At 48.5% G+C, this 16855-nt stretch overlaps 3 protein-coding genes across 5 annotated transcripts; 1 reads left to right on the top strand and 2 right to left on the bottom strand.

The window, feature by feature from the left end:
• Positions 1–324: 324 nt before the first annotated feature.
• Positions 325–2517, bottom strand: LOC109782226 (protein ANTAGONIST OF LIKE HETEROCHROMATIN PROTEIN 1-like). Its single transcript, XM_020340836.4, has one exon. The coding sequence runs from the start codon at positions 1841–1843 to the stop codon at positions 530–532; it is 1314 nt and encodes a 437-aa protein (XP_020196425.1). The 5' UTR covers positions 1844–2517; the 3' UTR covers positions 325–529.
• A 2177-nt stretch (positions 2518–4694) lies between these two features.
• Positions 4695–6970, bottom strand: LOC109782257 (autophagy-related protein 101). Of its 2 annotated transcripts, none has more exons than XM_020340850.3 (7): positions 6751–6970; positions 6631–6667; positions 6109–6194; positions 5854–5949; positions 5609–5768; positions 5249–5402; positions 4695–5143 (listed from the first exon to the last, which is right to left on the bottom strand). In XM_020340850.3, exons 1-7 carry the CDS (start codon positions 6781–6783, stop codon positions 5140–5142), a joined length of 570 nt encoding a protein of 189 aa, XP_020196439.1. In that variant the 5' UTR covers positions 6784–6970; the 3' UTR covers positions 4695–5139. The 2 variants fall into 2 exon arrangements, with proteins under 2 accessions (XP_020196439.1, XP_020196440.1); XM_020340851.3 differs by having other exon boundaries at positions 4695–5111; positions 6751–6969.
• Positions 6971–7096: 126 nt separating this feature from the next.
• LOC109782258 (putative bifunctional dihydrofolate reductase-thymidylate synthase) lies at positions 7097–14227 on the top strand. 2 transcript variants are annotated; one of them, XM_020340852.4, is made up of 12 exons: positions 7146–7288; positions 7795–7851; positions 8323–8840; positions 8944–9343; positions 9425–9469; positions 10459–10524; positions 11100–11161; positions 11242–11316; positions 11403–11568; positions 12018–12141; positions 13642–13748; positions 13879–14227. In XM_020340852.4, the coding sequence occupies exons 2-12, from the start codon at positions 7795–7797 to the stop codon at positions 13987–13989; spliced, it is 1731 nt and encodes a 576-aa protein (XP_020196441.1). In that variant the 5' UTR covers positions 7146–7288; the 3' UTR covers positions 13990–14227. The 2 variants fall into 2 exon arrangements, with proteins under 2 accessions (XP_020196442.1, XP_020196441.1); XM_020340853.4 differs by lacking the exon at positions 7795–7851 and having other exon boundaries at positions 7097–7288.
• Positions 14228–16855: the final 2628 nt, after the last annotated feature.

Here is a 16855-nt window from a genome sequence, read left to right as displayed (position 1 = left end):
ATGGATGAGCACGGCGGTGCCGACGGGGAGCAAGGGTGGAGGAAGACGACGGCTCGGACGTGAAAAGGGAGGACGAACACAAGAGGAGGACAACATTGGTTTGAGGGGTGCCGGACAATGCAGACTTTTGGGTTTGCTTTGCAGGGTCTGGTTGAATGGCGATTTTATACGCCGCATCGTTTGGGTGAGGGTTCTAAGGGTCCGGTTGCAGATGCTCCGATGGAGCTTAAACTGAATGGCACGGAACGGAGAGTGAGCCTTTTGCTCTAAAATAACAAACGGAGACATATGACTATGTGAGACTACAAACACCAGACATGGCAATTTCATCGATCACGCTACACTAAACTCAACTGAATCGACAAGAGCACAGTACAGCATTAGAACAGAGGCAGCTCCGGTAGAAGCTCAGCATCACTCATACTCATACAGGGGGCAATCCACGCGATGCTGGTGGATTCAGACTAATATGTACACTAGGGAAAACTGCAGAGCACACCACAAATTGCTCACTAGCTCACTCACTGCCTCACTGGGTACGGCTCACCAAGCTCAAATGCACAGCAAGAACATCCCGGATCCTCTCCCCTTCCTTGTCATTCTCCCCCTCGAAGTCCGCAAACGCGTCGGCGCCGGCGTCCACCGGAGCCGCCGCCGCGTCGGGCATCGGCTCGCCGCACTTGATGAGAAAGTTGTGCAGCAGGCAGCCGGCGACCACGACGTACGGCAGCGCCTCCTGGCACTCGCCCTTCCAGGGCTCCTCCAGCAGCAGCCACCGCGCGCGCACGCGGCCGAACGCGCTCCTCACCAGCCGCGCCCCCTGCGCGTGCACGTTGTTGAAGATGCGCTCCTTGGACGCGCCGTCCGTGGCGCCGGCGTCCCTGTAGGGCGTGACGAGCCAGGGGAGCAGCGGGCAGCAGGCGGGCGCGAGGAAGTAGCGCGGCACGGAGCCGCCGATGAGCTCGCCGTGGGGCGCGTTGGCGAGCACGAGCGACTGCGAGGTGTAGAGCTTGGTCCGCGGCAGGACCTCCGGCGGCGCCTCGGCCGGGTCCCAGCCGACGGAGACGTCGAGGAAGCGGCCCTCGGCGTCGACCAGCGCCTGCGCGGTGACCGCGGCGCCCCCGAAGCGCGCGTAGCCGAGCGCGCCGCAGCAGTTGGGGAGGGAGAGCGCGCAGAAGCCCGGGACGGCGCGGGAGATGCGGTCGGGCGCGGCGAGGTCGAGCAGGGCGGCGAGGCGGTCGGCGACGGCGCGGCAGACCTCGTAGAAGGCTTGCGCCGCGGCGGCGGGCGACGGGAGCCCGAAGCGGCGCGCCACGGCGCGGGCCGGCGCGGCGTGCGCGAGGCGGTAGAGCGCGGCGCCGAGCTTGTGGTCGGCCGGCAGCGCGAGGGAGGAGGAGGCGGCGGCGGGGTCGGGGAGCGCGAGGGAGCGGAGGAGCGCGTAGAAGGCGGGGCGGGACATGCGGAAGGCGTCGCGCCAGGCAGAGTCCGGGAGGGCCGGGGAGGCGGAGACGAGGCGGAGGAACCAGGAGGAGGGCAGCGAGGGCGGCGGCGTGGGCGGGGAGAGCGAGAGCGAGGTGAGCGTGATGGTCTGGAGGTGGAGCGGGAGCAGCGCCAGGAGCCGCGACACGGCCCGCGCCGCGGCGAGCAGCAGCGGGTCGAGCGCCAGCGCCTGGGACGGGCGGAGCAGCAGGTCGCGGTCCGACGCGAAGCGCAGCGCCAGGGACACCGACGTGGCCAGCTGCGCCAGCAGCGCCGTCAGCTGCGGCGGCGGCGGACGCGGACGCGCAGGAGACCGCGGCGCCAGGCGGGAGCGCTTGCGGCGGGCGGCGGCGGCGGCGACCATCGTTGCTCGGCGCGGGGAACCGTTGGTTTTTTGCGGGAGGGCGGTGGGGCGCGGTTACTGGCGATGGCGACGTGTGAGGTGAGCTGAGAGCGGTGGGGGTCACTGGTGGAGACTGGGGAGAGCGGGATGGTGGGGCGGGTTTAAGACGGGCGGTGGGCTCCTCTGGTCAGCTCTGGGCGCGCCGAGCGAGCCTCGGGCGTGGCGACGACATGGGCCTTGCTGGGATAGCATTTTTTGCAGGTCGGGTCGTGGTGGTGGTGCGTGCCGGGTGCTGGTGCAGTTGAGGCAGCGGATGGTGGGGGCATTTCCTCCTCTTCATCGGGAGACCGGATTCGTGCTGCCACGTTGTCGTGTAGCATCCACCACGCGTGCGTGACTCTCGTCGTCGTCGTAGCGGGTTTAACGAGCAGATAGGGCGGGCTGAGTTTGGGGGTCGGGTTATGTTTGGGCTATTGGGTCTGTTGGGCCGCAACAGTCCTGATGCTTTGGGCTGTAGGCCTAAAACCGTGCTCCAAAAAAAATGCTAGCTTTGACAATTTTAAAAATATTCACGAATTCAAAAAATGTTCACGAACTCAAAACATGCTCGTGATTAAAATATTCCACGAATTCAAAATATATGATCACGAACTCAAAAAAATGTTTGTGGATTCAAAAAATGTTCAATCATTTGAAAAAATATTTCGAGAATGTTCATGAATTTGAAAAAATCATTCAAAAATATGTTCTTGAATTTGCAATAATGTTCGCACATTTGAAAAAAAAAGGAAAAACATAAAATAAGAAAAACAGGAAGGAAATTGAAATTGCAGAAAGAGAAAAAAAAACTTCTAGAATCTTCTCAAAATCGGGCGAAAGGTTCCTTCCGACATAGCGCTCACTGGGGGCGATACATATCATTTGCGCTCCTCAAGAGTGGCCCGGTAGTTCCACAGCTCCTCTTCCATTCTCCTCCTCTGACGGCGTCATCGACTGTAGTCGGGGTAGGAGAGGAGGGTAGATTGTCGATGTATATAATACGCCTAGGTCTAGGTTAGGGTTTGCCTTAGTGACACCCGGCTTTATGTTGTTTTGGAGCTTGTCACCGGTGCTCGTGAGCTACATCCGGTGGGCATCATTCACTTCTAAGATGTGTCTTCCATTTTGAATGGTAGCTACCAGAGGTTGACACAATGAGAACTCTCCCAATAAGCTCGGCGGGTTGCTAGATCCGATTGATGCGACTTGCCTTCCATTATTCTCTGTCATCATGGAGATGGAAGTGGAATTTTGTTCGACCCCCTAAGATCTCGTGCACAACGGGGATTGATTCCGATGTGTTTGAACATCCAAGGTTTAGTATTCTGGCTAGAAAAATCTAACATGTGCATTGGGGTTGTGCAAAACAGTGTTGTAAAGTTATGCCAAAATGTTTGAAAATTTCTTAAATTCAGAATGCACATAAGCACATTATACCTTTGTCATGTCAAAAAATTTCTATTACTCCCTCCGTCCCAAAATTCTTGTCTTGGATTTTTCTAAATACGGATGTATCAAGTCACGTTTTAGAATTATATACATCCGTATCTAGACAAATCTAAAACAAGAATTTTGGGACGGAGAGAGTACAAATTAAACTCACATCTACAGAAGTAGAAAGGAAAAATCATTCTATGAATAGTTATAGTTATTACTATTATTTAAAGCAGGCTAAGAATCCGCTTCTTAACACTACCTTAGCTAAATTTGTTGTTTTTGTTTCAAGTTGAGTTTAACTTATAATAATAGAAATTTGTGACATGTTAGACGTATGCTATTTGTACGTACTCAATTCTTTTTGTGAACTTTTAACATGATACATCCCCCTATTTCACCATCTCAAAGCAAAAATTCCAAATGCAAAATGTGTTTTATCCACTCTAAAAAGTGACAATTTGATCAGTCAAAACAGCCTCCCACTCCAGTTATCTTCCTTGTATCAGCACATTGAATAAACGCCACTGCACATAACATCCTGAATACACATATTTTTCAGAAAAAAGTCAATTTTACTACCCTAAATAAAGTGGGTGGTTCACTTTACCCCCTGATCTATTTTTTGACTTCTTTTACCCCTCAAACAAACCCAAACCGGACAAAACACCCCCCTGACTGGTTTTTCTCCACCCTCTGCTGATGTGGCACTAGTCAACGGCGGTTTTGACCTGGGTGGGGCCCTCTTGTCAGGTTTCTCTCACCTCTCTCTCTCTCTCTCTCTCTCTCTCTCTCCAGGTACACCCGCCGGCGAGCAGAGTAGGGTCAGGCGGGGTCGGCAGGTGGCGGTGGCGCACGGGGCCGAGGCGGTGGTGGCAACCACCGGCGGTGGGTACTTGGGGCGGGCTCGCGCGGCGGCGGGATGGCGTGGCCGGCGGGGTCGACAGGAGGCGGTGGCGCGCCGGCGAGCGGAGCAGGGCCAGGCGGGGTTAGCAGGAGATGGTGGCGCACGGGGGGTGGAGGCGGTGGGTACTCGGGGCGGGCTCGGGCGGCGGCGGGATGGCATGGCCGGCGCGGGGGCGGGGCAATCTGCGGCGGCGCGGGACGAGGCTCCTCTGGTAGGACGCCGGCGCGATGGCGGGGAGAGGGCGGCCGCTCCTGGGCAACGTGGTGAGGGAGGTGGGGCACGGGTGGCTCGGGCTCGGGGCGAGCTCCTTCGGCGGCGGCGGTTCTGACCTAGAGAGAGAAAGAGAAACCTGACAAGGGGGCCCCACCCAGGTCAAAACCGCCGTTGACTAGTGCCACATCAGCAGAGGATGGAGAAAAACCAGCCAGGGGGGTGTTTTGTCCGGTTTGGGTTTGTTTGGGGGGTAAAAGAAGCCGAAAAATAGATCGGGGGTAAAGTGAACCACCGACTTTATTCAGGGTAGTAAAATGGACTTTTTTCTATTTTTCACATCTGCATAACATAATATTTTTTGGACACAGATTGTCAAGAGAAATATTTACAGCTAAACAAGTGGGAATTACATGATTGGATGGGTAACAGAGTCAGTTCACGGGCGTTCTACATTATTCTGTACACAACATTTGCTTCCACGAGTCAGCAGCTCTGACGACGTCTTATAACCAAACGATCAACGGAGAGGTGAGAAAGGGGCAACGTCTTATCACTGTGAAAGGTAGCACACCGATACCAACATCTTCGTTTAGTGCAGTCTCTAACAAAGATCTTCAGTTCAGTGAGTACGAATGTCCACTACTCAATGCCCTCCGAAGAACGTCGGCGTTCCACCCGAATACAGAATCAGAAGAGCTGTGAACACACGTCCAAGGAAAAGGTGTCACCTGGAGATTCAGATAGTGATGAAATAATCCCAACAAACTTGCAGAGACTACTCGGTATCAAAGAAGGTTGCCGATTAAAATAGTCAAGTATAAAACTGAACGCACCTGGGGACCAAAATCTCATGATTGAATATTCTGTCAGAGATTGGAGGAATATGGTCTTTTTTCTCATTGGCGTAGTTAATGATCTGGAACAGGACTTCTTGGATCAGCAAGCTCAGCGCATCACGTCTTGAGCTGGTCTCTTCCAATGCTTGTCCTGAGGGCACATATCATCACAAGTTAACGAGTTATAACTGATTTGTTATATGCTCATAAGCAATAATATCAAGAAGATGGCATAATTAGCAAAACTATTCCTACGAGTCCGGAGTGGCGGAGAGCAGGGAGACACACACCCTCGACCTGGGTTTGAGCGCTAGCGAGTTGCCATGAAAATGACTCTGCTTATAAAAATGGAACTACCTTTAGTATTTGCTGGCGCTTTGGAGCCACGTGATTTGCCTTGCCCTTTAGGGCTTGTGACATGCAAATTGATGAACCATTGTTCCCAGTAAACCCTCTCAGTCTTGCTGCTGAACCAGCCTGGGTGCTTGTTCTTCTCATCGAAGAACGAGAGGCACACCTGATGTTCAGCTACCATCTGTTAAAACGAAAATCCTAAAAAACATGCAAATAGTAGCATATGTTGTTCAGCCTTATCGCACAACCTGGCTTTTCCGATTTGGATGCTTTTCAGCCCAAGCAATGAACTGGTTGATCTTTTCATCAACTTCCTTTTCTAGTTCTGCAAGTCCACATTGAACCTGACCACACAAACACAAATAACATCAAAGATGTTTTTTCAGATGGAGCAGGTCACAAAGATCAGCACACCAGCATATATCTTGGAGCTAGGTAATATTGTCCGCAACACCAAATACATGGAGGAGATAGAGTTATTGCAGCTATTCAGTAATACTCACATATGTGATCTCAAAGAGGTCGCAGTCAACATCCTTGGGCCGAACAAGAGTGAGGGTTCGATGAAAGAATATAGTATGCAAGATGCCTGCAACACATTCATACATGATAATCATTAGGAACACGGTAAAGAGAACCACACTAAAAAGAATAGCAGACACGTTTGTTATAACTGGTCCGTTTGAAGACTAAATGCAGAGAGCAATGCAATTGCTTCCGTTTTTCTTTTTGCACAAGTGCAAATGCCAACATGAAACAAGGAGCTCACGGAATCAATTTCCGGCACAGCAGTACAGCAGTTGCAACTAATCAGACCACGACATAAATAACGGGGCCACGATATACTAGTAAATTATAAACTGCTACTACTACTCAGTACTACATCAGTATCAAAGAGTGGATTTCGGCTACCATATACACATGTACTAATAAACTAGTAAAAGGGGGAACACAAGAAGGCAAAAATTGGAACAGCAGAGCAGAAGCATGGAAGAGGGAATCGAAGGGGAAAGACCAGAACTTACATCGCAGCACATCTTTGATCTCCAGCGGCTCCAGCTCCTACAACCAAGAAGACCTGAATTCGTCAGGAACGCAAGGAGAAATCAGGGGGGAAGGGAGAGGGGGTCCGGATCGGATCTGACCAGTTCGTTGAGGTGGCACGTCTCGCAGTTCATCGCGGCTGATCGGCGAGGCCGGGCGGGCGGGCGGGCGCTCTCGATCCGCTCGCCTCGAGTCCTTCTCGCCGGAAATCCCCACAGGCGAGAGAGCAATCCGCTTATCCTACTCCTACTAAAACACGACGCCGGCTCCTGCCTCCTCCGCTCCTCAGCACGCAACGCAAGCCTCTCCTCGGCGGCCCAGTGGCTCGGTTGGTTCCCTTTTCTTAGTACCAAGGCCCGCGGGCCGTGACTGACAGATGGGCCCGAGCATCTGACAGGCCGGGAGCTTACAGGTGGGGCCCGCGGTGCTCGGGGTGACGTCACCACAGGAGAGACGGACAGGAAGTTTTCAGCCGCTTCGCTAGGGTTTGCGCGCGCTGGTTTCCCGCCGCCTCCGCCCAAAAACGCCAACGACAGCCGACGCCTCCCCCCTCCCCCTCCTCACCCACGGCGGCGAGCGCGCGCGGCGCCGTCTCAGCAGCCACCGGGGCAAGCGACGGCCGCCGCGGGCGAGGTCTCGGTACGTACGCATCTCAGCTTCTGCTCCAGCCCCCGCGCTGCGCTCCTCTCCTCGCAAATCTCGGCGTAATCAGCCAAGAACTCGGTAGATTCGCCGGATGTGCCTGGGTATCTGTATTTTTCTACTCGTCGATGGAAGCGTATGCTATGAAGCAGCGATGCTGCGGCCAGATTCTTAGTTTTCCCTTGTGATTGCACAAGGGGGATGCTCGGTGGCTCCTCCCTGTGTCAGTGATGCTTGATCCGCGTCTGTTCCAGAGAACCCGAGCACTGATTTCAGGCTCCCGACTGTTACCAACTGCTCCGACGCGGCGAACCGATTCAATTGGGCAGTTTAGGATTCATTCTCGGCATAAAGGATGGTTTTATCCTGATTTAGTTTCGTCCAGGAACAGCCGAGCATGCTAGCTCTCTCTGTTTTTCCCCTCATTTCTCAGTTGTTAGAGTTGCCTCAATTATTTTAACATCAGCGATTGTGCCCATCTTTATTGGTAGTTCCTGGTACAGATGTTATCATCAAAGCTACTCGGCGCGCGAGCCGGCATCTCCACTCTATGCACGACCGTTAAGTACACCATCTACATTACCTGCCATTACCTTTACATTTTTAACACGGTTCTCTTCTTCTGAAACAGTTTATTGCCGAAAACTTGGAGTTTTGTGTAGTGTACTCTCATAAATTAAACATTGGAGAATAATTGGAGTAGCTGCATTCAGTTGCTTCCTTGATTTTTACGGGCCGGTGCTTGTTGGCCCCTCTTTTTGTGATAAAGTAGAGGCAATAGATACCACAACCCCAAATTTTATTCAAGCTGAAATAGTGATTATTCCCCTTGTTCTGTGAGAACTGAGCTAGTTATAGATTCTGTCCCCTGTCTGCATTATGCCCTGAAACATTGGGGTTCAGTGTCCAGAGGTTCTTAGTATCTGTTCGATAGCTCTTTAGCTCTTCTAGGATGTTCTCTACTTATATATGTGTCAGTCCGCTGCTTTCTATGCTGACTTGGTTCTTATACGTTGCTTCCTCACATTCAGGCCACACCATTGTTGAGCACGCGTACCACCACAATTTCTCGTTGGACAAGGCATAAATCTCTTGAGGCCATCAACAAACTGAAGTCTTCCTGCTTCCATCAATCTCAAATGATGGCAGGTGTCACAAATGGCAATTCACACAGTGATATTCAGAGAAAATATCAAGTTGTGGTTGCTGCTACCCGTGAGATGGGCATTGGGAAGGACGGAGCATTGCCATGGAAGCTGCCTAGTGACCTTAAGTTTTTTAAGGATCTCACAATGGCTACAGCAGACCCATCAAAGAAAAATGCTGTTATAATGGGAAGGAAAACATGGGAAAGCATACCCACTAAGTTCAGGCCATTGCCCGGTCGCTTGAATGTTATACTGACTCGTTCGGACAGTTCTGATTATGCAACTGTTGAAAATGTTGTCACCTGTGGAAGCTTGGATTCTTCCCTAGAACTACTAGCATCAGCTCCCTACAGCTCAACAATTGAGAAAGCCTTTCTAATAGGGGGTGGCCAGGTACTGAGGTGAGTTATTTGCTTTTCCTGGAATATTTATTTGATGCACGTTGTTTCTAGCTGTTCTGGCATCATGTCTGGTGTTCACTCCAATCACAATTTTTTGATGCAGGGAATTGCTAAATGCATCTGCATGTGAGGCCATCCATCTTACTGACATAGAGTCCACCATTGAGTGTGATACTTTCATTCCTCCTATTGATCCATTGGTCTTCCACCCATGGTATTCATCTTCTCCAGTTGTGGAGAACAACATTAGGCATTCTTTCGCGACCTTTGTTCGCGTTAGAAAGTCGGCAGAAGAGGCTAATGACTCAAATCTCAGTGAATTAACCAGCAATGATGCTAAGAAGAAAAAGTTTGAAATTCAGATTTTTTCATTTCTACCAAAAATGATCTTCGAAAAGCATGATGAGTATCAGTATCTCAATCTTGTTCAAGATATACTACGAAGTGGTGCTCGGAAAAATGACAGAACAGGAACAGGAACAATATCAAAATTTGGTTGTCAGGTGCTGTCCCCAATTTTTCTCAGTATTTCTATTTAGATTTGATGATGGAAAGAAAGCTAATATTTGTTTTCTTCTTACCAGATGCGGTTTAACTTGAGGAAGAATTTTCCATTACTTACAACAAAGGTATTACGTATGCTCTTTGTTGAATATATGCACTTTTAATTTTCGAACATAACAATACTGAAGTCAGTGTGCTTGCTAGTGGAAGTCCAGACTGCAATGCTCTTTGGTTCTATTATTTTGGTGATCTTTTATTTGAAGGAAAGAAAGCATGGATGAATTGTCAATTGATAAAAATACCAGCCTTTTCAAGTTTAAGAAATGGCAACTGCATCAGTCTAGTTAATTTTGTTCAAATGCATGCCAAGCATGATATCGCTTAGGGATTTGCAGTAACTTGTTGATTTTAGTTAATCTATCTCATGCATAAAATTTATACCACGGAACCCCAGTTTCTCAAACGCACAAAAAATTGTCTAATTTATTATACATATATTTCATAATAATTTTGTCATAATTTGAAAGGAACCTGAGAAGATAGCTGCGATCTTTATTGGGCTATCGGACATCAGTATTTGTTTTTTCTTAAGCTCAAACAGGTCTGAAGTATTTTTTTTTAATCTTTAGTTCTTTACCAGTATAATCTTAGACACTCACATGCTATGAGATCCTTACAACCTAGCTCTAAGTCCCATGGTCCAGTAAATTGCAAAAACTGGATACCAATTAGATCGTAAGCTTCTTTTTTATCAATTAGGGACGCAAGTGGCGATACGCATATCCCGAAACCCAGTACTCGCTAGTATTAATTTTGCTGCCACTGCACTAATTGAGGAGTTTCACAGGGATAGCGGTCTGCTTCTTGCATCCCTATTATCAATTGCACTTATTTGTGACCAAACATGCAAATGTATTGTTCTATGAGTTTCAGACATCACACAGTTTGGTAATATTAGCTCACACACCAGTATGAAAAAAAAATCTTCCTCTGAATCATGAACAGGAAGTTTTGGGTATTATCTCCTCTGTGGCCTGGTTTATATATTCAGAGAGCAGAATATTTTACCTTGATCTTTAATGCATTGTTTTGTTTTTTTATATGGTTTTTCTAGAGGGTGTTCTGGCGTGGTGTTCTTGAAGAACTGTTGTGGTTCATCAGTGGCTCAACAAATGCAAAGGTATTTGAATATTTATTTTCGTTTTGTTGCGCAGTCCTTAAGTTTACATGTTGAATAGCGACTTTTGGGATTGGTGTCTTGTCTGCATGATGGTAAAAAAGACAGATAATGAACCTTCCTCATAGAGGAGTATGCACCCTGTGGTCACTGACGAGTAGCATATTGTGTTGTTCACCTTAGAATGTGCTTCGTGGAGCATCTCTGCAATTACGCCCTGTGTAATCAAGTACAATGGCTATTTTGGGACTAGCCTTTTCTGAATAATCCTCTTACAGAAATTTAAACACTTAAGGTGTCTGTCAAGTTTTTTTTCAACCGAATACGAATAGGTGATCTCATGCATGTTATTTTACTGGCTATTCATGTTATTTAATATTTGAAGGTAACTCGTGTGTTTAAGATGTTTGGGTCAACTCTTTCGAGCTTCTAAACGATTGTATCCTAGTTAGCTATTTGAGTTTTAGCCTGTTTGCTGCATTTCAGGACTAGATAGTAGGTCAATATTGCTGCAATGCATCGATGGTTCATATGTTTTCCCCCTTTTCATGACAGTCTCCATAAATTTTTATTTACAGGTTTTACAGGAAAAAAATATTCGTATATGGGATGGCAATGCGTCAAGGGAGTATCTTGACAGGTAACATCTCTTGGATATAACTGCACAGAAATAAAACAGCATAACATCCTAAACTTTGATCTGCCTGGCATATTTTCTAGTATTGGTCTATCACAAAGAGAGGAGGGTGACTTGGGACCAGTTTATGGATTTCAGTGGAGACACTTCGGTGCTGAGTAAGCTTACATTGGTTTAAGAACTCTCTTGTTCCTTAACTGTGCCTGTCTTACTGTGTTCTAAATTGTCTCAACATATTTCACAGATATACTGACATGCATGCTGATTACACGGGGAAAGGTTTTGATCAGTTAGCTGATGTCATTAACAAGATCAAGAATAACCCTGACGATAGGCGTATCATTATGTCTGCATGGAATCCAACAGATCTCAAGAAGATGGCACTTCCACCTTGCCACATGTTTGCACAGGTTAGTAGCTTAGTATAATTTTTTCCTTATTACTTTTGTTATCCGGAAATCCTTATGTTTTGGTATGAAGTTGTATTGTATACATCATTAGGTGGCTGCAATTCTGCACATGACCGTAGTAACCATTTTATCTGTATTAAATTGCTCCTATGTTTTCTCGTGGAAGTTGCCTATAGACTAAGGCTGCCGTCTGTGAAGATTGTAGATTGCTTTCTTTTCCCTGTTTGTACATACATTTACTGTATTTTGCAAAAGAAAAAAAAAACTCCAATGCCTCTATATCTGCTTGTAAGTGGACTAGTATGATGTTTTCAGACATGGGTATTTTGTTGAAAATGGTTGGTTTTATAAATCGTTTCCCCTTTTTATTGCTTCTATAAATAGTTAATGCGCCATTTTCTTCTCTTAGCAGCTTATTTAGATCTCATATTTTATATCTTGCCTTGCAGTTTTATGTCGAGAATGGAGAATTATCCTGTCAGATGTATCAACGTTCAGCTGACATGGGGCTTGGTGTACCATTCAACATTGCATCATATTCTCTTCTGACGTGTATGATTGCACAAGTTTGTGGTAAGTTTTTTACTTCTTGACTTCTTTTTATCAATCTCTTTTATTTGCTAAGGCTTGGAAATCATATTAAAATCCTAGCTTGTTTATTTTTGTTTCATGACAATTTGGTTTGCTGTTGTTGAAGACTTGGCGTTTTGCTTGTTCTATATGCTATGTCATTCTGTTGTCACTTGGAACTAGTTAGTTTGTATAGATTCAAAGTCATTTCGTTTTCTTAAAAGAGTAGTAGATCCTAGTTTATAATTATGTGAAACTAAAAGGGCTACAATAAGTGGGGGAAATACGACCTATAACAGGCTATGTCTCACCATGATTGAAGCTTACAATGACATTTTCCTTTTCCTCTGTGGGCAACCAATTTCTTTCCTGAATGAACACAAAGCATCTGGATGTATTGGGAGATATAAAAAGTTATTTACATGCCCATGAATGCATCTAACAACCCAAAATACAACGCACGCCTTTAGGAGCTATGCCCCGCTGGAAGTAGCGGCTCGATGCCTACTGCCCCTGCCTGTCAAGTTCATCTTCCAAGTTTTTTTTAACAATTTCGGGTGCTATGTGTGGTCCCTTCAAAATTAAATACTTCTGATCTCCGAGTAGTCTATGCTCCTTCATGAAGAATCCTTTGCCAGTATGGTGTGTAAGATCCAACAAAATTTCCTCCAGATGAAGATCAACTGTTCTCCTGGGCCACCTGCTGTACAGTCATATTTTTCTCTTTGATAGTGGAGAATAATTCACAGGGACTTGAGGCTCAACAGACTGCCCTCACACAGGCCCCTCCCAAGGAGTCCAGAAATCCCATTACCTATTAAGTAGATGAATAAGAGTGCAGAAATCCCATTACCTATTAAGTAGATGAATAAGAGTGCAGAAATCCCATTACCTATAGATAAATGTGCAGCATGACCTATATAGTTATCCAACAGTTTCAGGTTATCTCTCAGCAGAATCATAAGAAAGTCTGTTGCAAAGTTAATTACCATTATTGGACATGACTCTGGGTGAAAGACTTGTCAGAAACACCACTGAGATTGATGCGGGTGACAGAAAAAAGAGTTTTCGTGATCTAACTCATCCATTTATGCCCAAAACCTTCATATACTGTTCTTTTTTCAAACACTGCTTTGTGCATAATCTTGTCAAAAGCTTTCTCATAAATTTTAGATTTATGATAGAGAATTAGAGATGCAACCTGCGGCATATTTCAAATGCCCAACAAAAGCAGTTCTGAATAGTTTTTGCATTTTTAAAAAGCCATACTGCTGTTTGTTTGGTATGACTAGTTTGAAGAAAGAAGTAATAGCCTGCAACCTGTTAATCAATATCTTTGCCAACAGTTTCGAAGTGCTTTTGAGCAAGGACATATGACTTATTTGCAGAAAATTCCATAGGAAATATGCTTAGTCATGCTAGTGCAAGGAGCATTGCATCTTGTTTTACTGGTTGGTTTTATGTTATATGTTTTGCATTGAGTTTCTCCATGTGTGCGTGTAGATCTTTCTCCTGGAGATTTTGTCCATGTGATGGGCGATGCCCATGTCTACAGCACGCACGTCCAAGCCTTGGAGGAACAACTTCAGAAGCAGCCCAAGCCATTTCCTGTAAGCATTCCTCAAGCTGAGCATAACCTTGTTGTACGAAAAGCGGCCGGGGACAGTTGCTGACTCCGCCTTTGCATCTGAGTAATCTGTTTATCTGACTATGTTTGTTTGACATGGATGTCATTTGCAGATTCTGAAGATAAACCCTCTGAAGAAGGATATAGACGCGTTCGTCGCGTCAGACTTTAAGCTGGTCTCCTACGACCCGCACCAGAAGATAGAGATGAAGATGGCAGTATAAACCAAGGAGTTAGTCAGCATCCAGCATTCGCACCAGCATACGATATGTATCGTTGATGGCGATGCCTTTATTACACCATGATTCGTGACGGAATCTCTAGGCAACCTTTTTCACTGAGCGATCGATGCCTTGGTGGATCCCTGGCCATGGCATAAGCTGGCTGGCGAATGTGTGCAAAATAGTGGGATCTTGGTTGCTACCAGTAGCGGCTAGCGAGTTGTTTATTTCTCATTTTGCATTTCCGAGGTTTTAGGTTCTTGGCAGTATGGGTGCAGTGATTCGCGACGCTGGCAGGGTCATGTTCATCAGGTCGTCCGTCGTTGTCAACTCTGGTTGCATCCACGCCATCAATTCCATATCAGACGAGGGACGACAGCTGTGGCCTCCACTGTCGAACAAACTACTCGGTCGAATGAAAAAGAGCCTTCGAGAGAAACCAAGCAAGGTCGAGGACGGCTTCATCACAGGTTCACAAGTCACAAAGCTTCTTAACTGCTAAGAAACAAACAGTGCTTAGCGCCTTTCCAAAGCATATTCATTCTGTCAAAGCACCCGTCAAAAAGGTGCTGCTTTACGAATCACGGACGCACTAACTCGATGTTCGTGACTATACAGCCGGAATGAGCTTCACGCAAAGGATACATAACTTTCTAAAGGCTGTTAAAACCAGAGGAAGTCTGTTGATTGGCATAAGATTCGACCAAAGTCAACACGGAACAAAATGTTAACCATGCTGAAAATATTACTGTAATAACCATTCGCCAAACGTTGCACAGCCTTGCCGAGAAACCATCGAACCATATGCACATTGCGGACGTGAACTATCCAGATCCTTCGTAAGGAACATTTTCTTGACGTTCGTGATGGATTTGATAGCGGTTCATTATTACTTCTCTATCACATTAACAAAATTTTATAGGGTCTGTCAATGGTCGGACATGTAGATTAATCATGTAATCGAAACTTGCATGCTTAATCAAAAACCTTTTAAATACATTGTTTTATGTGTGTGTGAAATATACCTGTCGGGGGAAATCGACACCTATGGGATCACTGGAATCCCTTCTACGGTTGGCGGGCGCGGAGTCGTGCAAAGAGCGGGTCTGACAGGAAGCACACAGATCGTTTACCCAGATTCGGGCCGCAGAGACGCGTAATACCCTAGTCCTGCTTTGGTGGATGTATTCAAGTGTTCTTGTGTTCTTAAGCTAGCTACGGGGTGCAACTTGCCCAAATCTCCTGGTCGCCTCGGGCCTCCTTTTATAGACAAAAGGGGTTGCCACAGTGGCACACAGGAGGTGGAAAGGTGTACAGTGGATGAGTCTATCCTTTGGCACCGTCGGACAAACGCATTTAATGCGCTGCCGACGTGCCCCTCTCGCTTTATCGGGGACGGCAAAGAAGCACGTCCCAGCTGCCGGCGCCTCGCCTGGTTCCGACGCGCGTCCGAGCTGACGAGGCGTTGCTGCGCCACGTTGGTTGGCTGCTGGGCTGGCGCGGTGGTGGAGCCTTCATGAAGATCTGCATGCCACCACACAGGTGCTTGCAGGGTCGGTGTAGAGGCCGCTCGCCGCCACGCAGGTGCCTGCCCAACTGGTTGAGCTAGCAGCTGCATGGGGACGGCGGTGGCGTCTTGGCAGACGTGGGCCTGGCTGTGGCCCCACTGGTGCCCCCGGCAAGGGTCTTGCCGTGGCGTCGTGGTCATCCCCGGCAAGGATCTTGCCGGGGGTCTCGTGGATTCCCTCGGCTGGGATCCCGCCGAGGGCCGCCGTCTTCCGGTCCTCATCTGATCTTGTGTGTTCATGATCTTGACAAAGATCTGCATGTCACCACGGAGGTGCCTCCCGAGCCTTGGTTCCGATATAGTTGTTGGCGGTGTTTGGAACCCTTGGGCTCAAGGGTGGCTCGCTCTACTGGTGTTGGGCAAGCTGCCCCGACAAGGTTCTTGCCGGGGCTGCAGAGGCCGCCCCGGCAAGGGTCTTGCCGGGGGAGTCCACCTCGCCCCTCTGCTCTTTAGTGCTTCTGGTCTTGGCGTTGCTTTGTTTGTCTTGTGCTTCGGTTTCTCTCCGGCTTCCCTCCTCTGCCCTGCTAAGTGTGGTCGCGGGCACGGCTCTGACTGCCCGTGCACAAGTCAAGGGGTCAAAAGAAGATCCCCTACTTTTGTACACCGACAGGAGCCCCCGGGCCTGGGCCACACATAAGCACGACGCGTTGTTGGGCTAGGCCCAGAACAGTGCGCGGGCAGGTGGGGCAGATTTTACCGCAGTAACTTTTTGTCCGCTGCGCTTCCCCACGACCCGCGTTGAACGCGCGACGTGGAGGGTCGTGCGTGACGTCGGGACCATGCGTGGGGCGGTTCCCGCACGCATGCGTCACATCATGGTAAAGAGGCGGCTCGCGCCTTCCCCATAAAAAGAGGGAGGCGCAGAGGCGCGGCTCATTTACTTGGGCGGACTCGGGTCGTGGTCTTCAAGGCGTCCGTGCCCCACGATCACGGGGTGGGGAACGGTCGCCTCACCCGTCCCCTCAATCCTGCTTGCTCGCCACGTGTCCCCCATGTAGGTGGCAGGCGGTGGAGGCGGGAAACCGGGCCGTCGCTGATTGGGGCAGCGGGTCGGTCTCGATTCCCTGCGCCCCCGATGGCCGGATTGGTCGAGCGGCGCGGCCGAGCCCCGACCCCGCCCCTTTATAAGAAGGGGGAGGGGATGGCATCTCACATCCTTTCATCATCCGTCCCCATTCACTTCGGCTCCTTTCTTCCTTCTGTCATGGCGAGAGGAGGCGCCGGCCCTTCAACGGTGGCGGCGAGGGTCGCTGCTCGATAGTGCGTCCCTCCTTCCCAAGAGCTCGCGGCGGCGGAGCCAGC

This window comes from Aegilops tauschii, chromosome 2 (assembly GCF_002575655.3).
Source record: "Aegilops tauschii subsp. strangulata cultivar AL8/78 chromosome 2, Aet v6.0, whole genome shotgun sequence".
Lineage (NCBI taxonomy): Eukaryota > Viridiplantae > Streptophyta > Magnoliopsida > Poales > Poaceae > Aegilops > Aegilops tauschii.
The sequence above is the reverse complement of the archived record's forward strand: the minus strand, read 5'-3'. Positions and strand labels throughout refer to the sequence as shown.

Coding starts and splice junctions, on each gene's coding strand:
- LOC109782226 (XM_020340836.4), bottom strand. CDS start 1,843: ATGGTCGCCGCCGCCGCCGCCCGCCGCAAGCGCTCCCGCCTGGCGCCG.
- LOC109782257 (XM_020340851.3), bottom strand. CDS start 6,783: ATGAACTGCGAGACGTGCCACCTCAACGAACTG. Junction 5,950..6,108: donor ACCTCTTTGAGATCACATAT/GTGAGTATTACT, acceptor TTGTGTGGTCAG/GTTCAATGTGGACTTGCAGA. Junction 5,403..5,608: donor AGCGCCAGCAAATACTAAAG/GTAGTTCCATTT, acceptor ATGTGCCCTCAG/GACAAGCATTGGAAGAGACC.
- LOC109782258 (XM_020340852.4), top strand. CDS start 7,795: ATGTTATCATCAAAGCTACTCGGCGCGCGAGCCGGCATCTCCACTCTA. Junction 10,525..11,099: donor GTGGCTCAACAAATGCAAAG/GTATTTGAATAT, acceptor TTTTATTTACAG/GTTTTACAGGAAAAAAATAT. Junction 11,569..12,017: donor CTTGCCACATGTTTGCACAG/GTTAGTAGCTTA, acceptor CTTGCCTTGCAG/TTTTATGTCGAGAATGGAGA.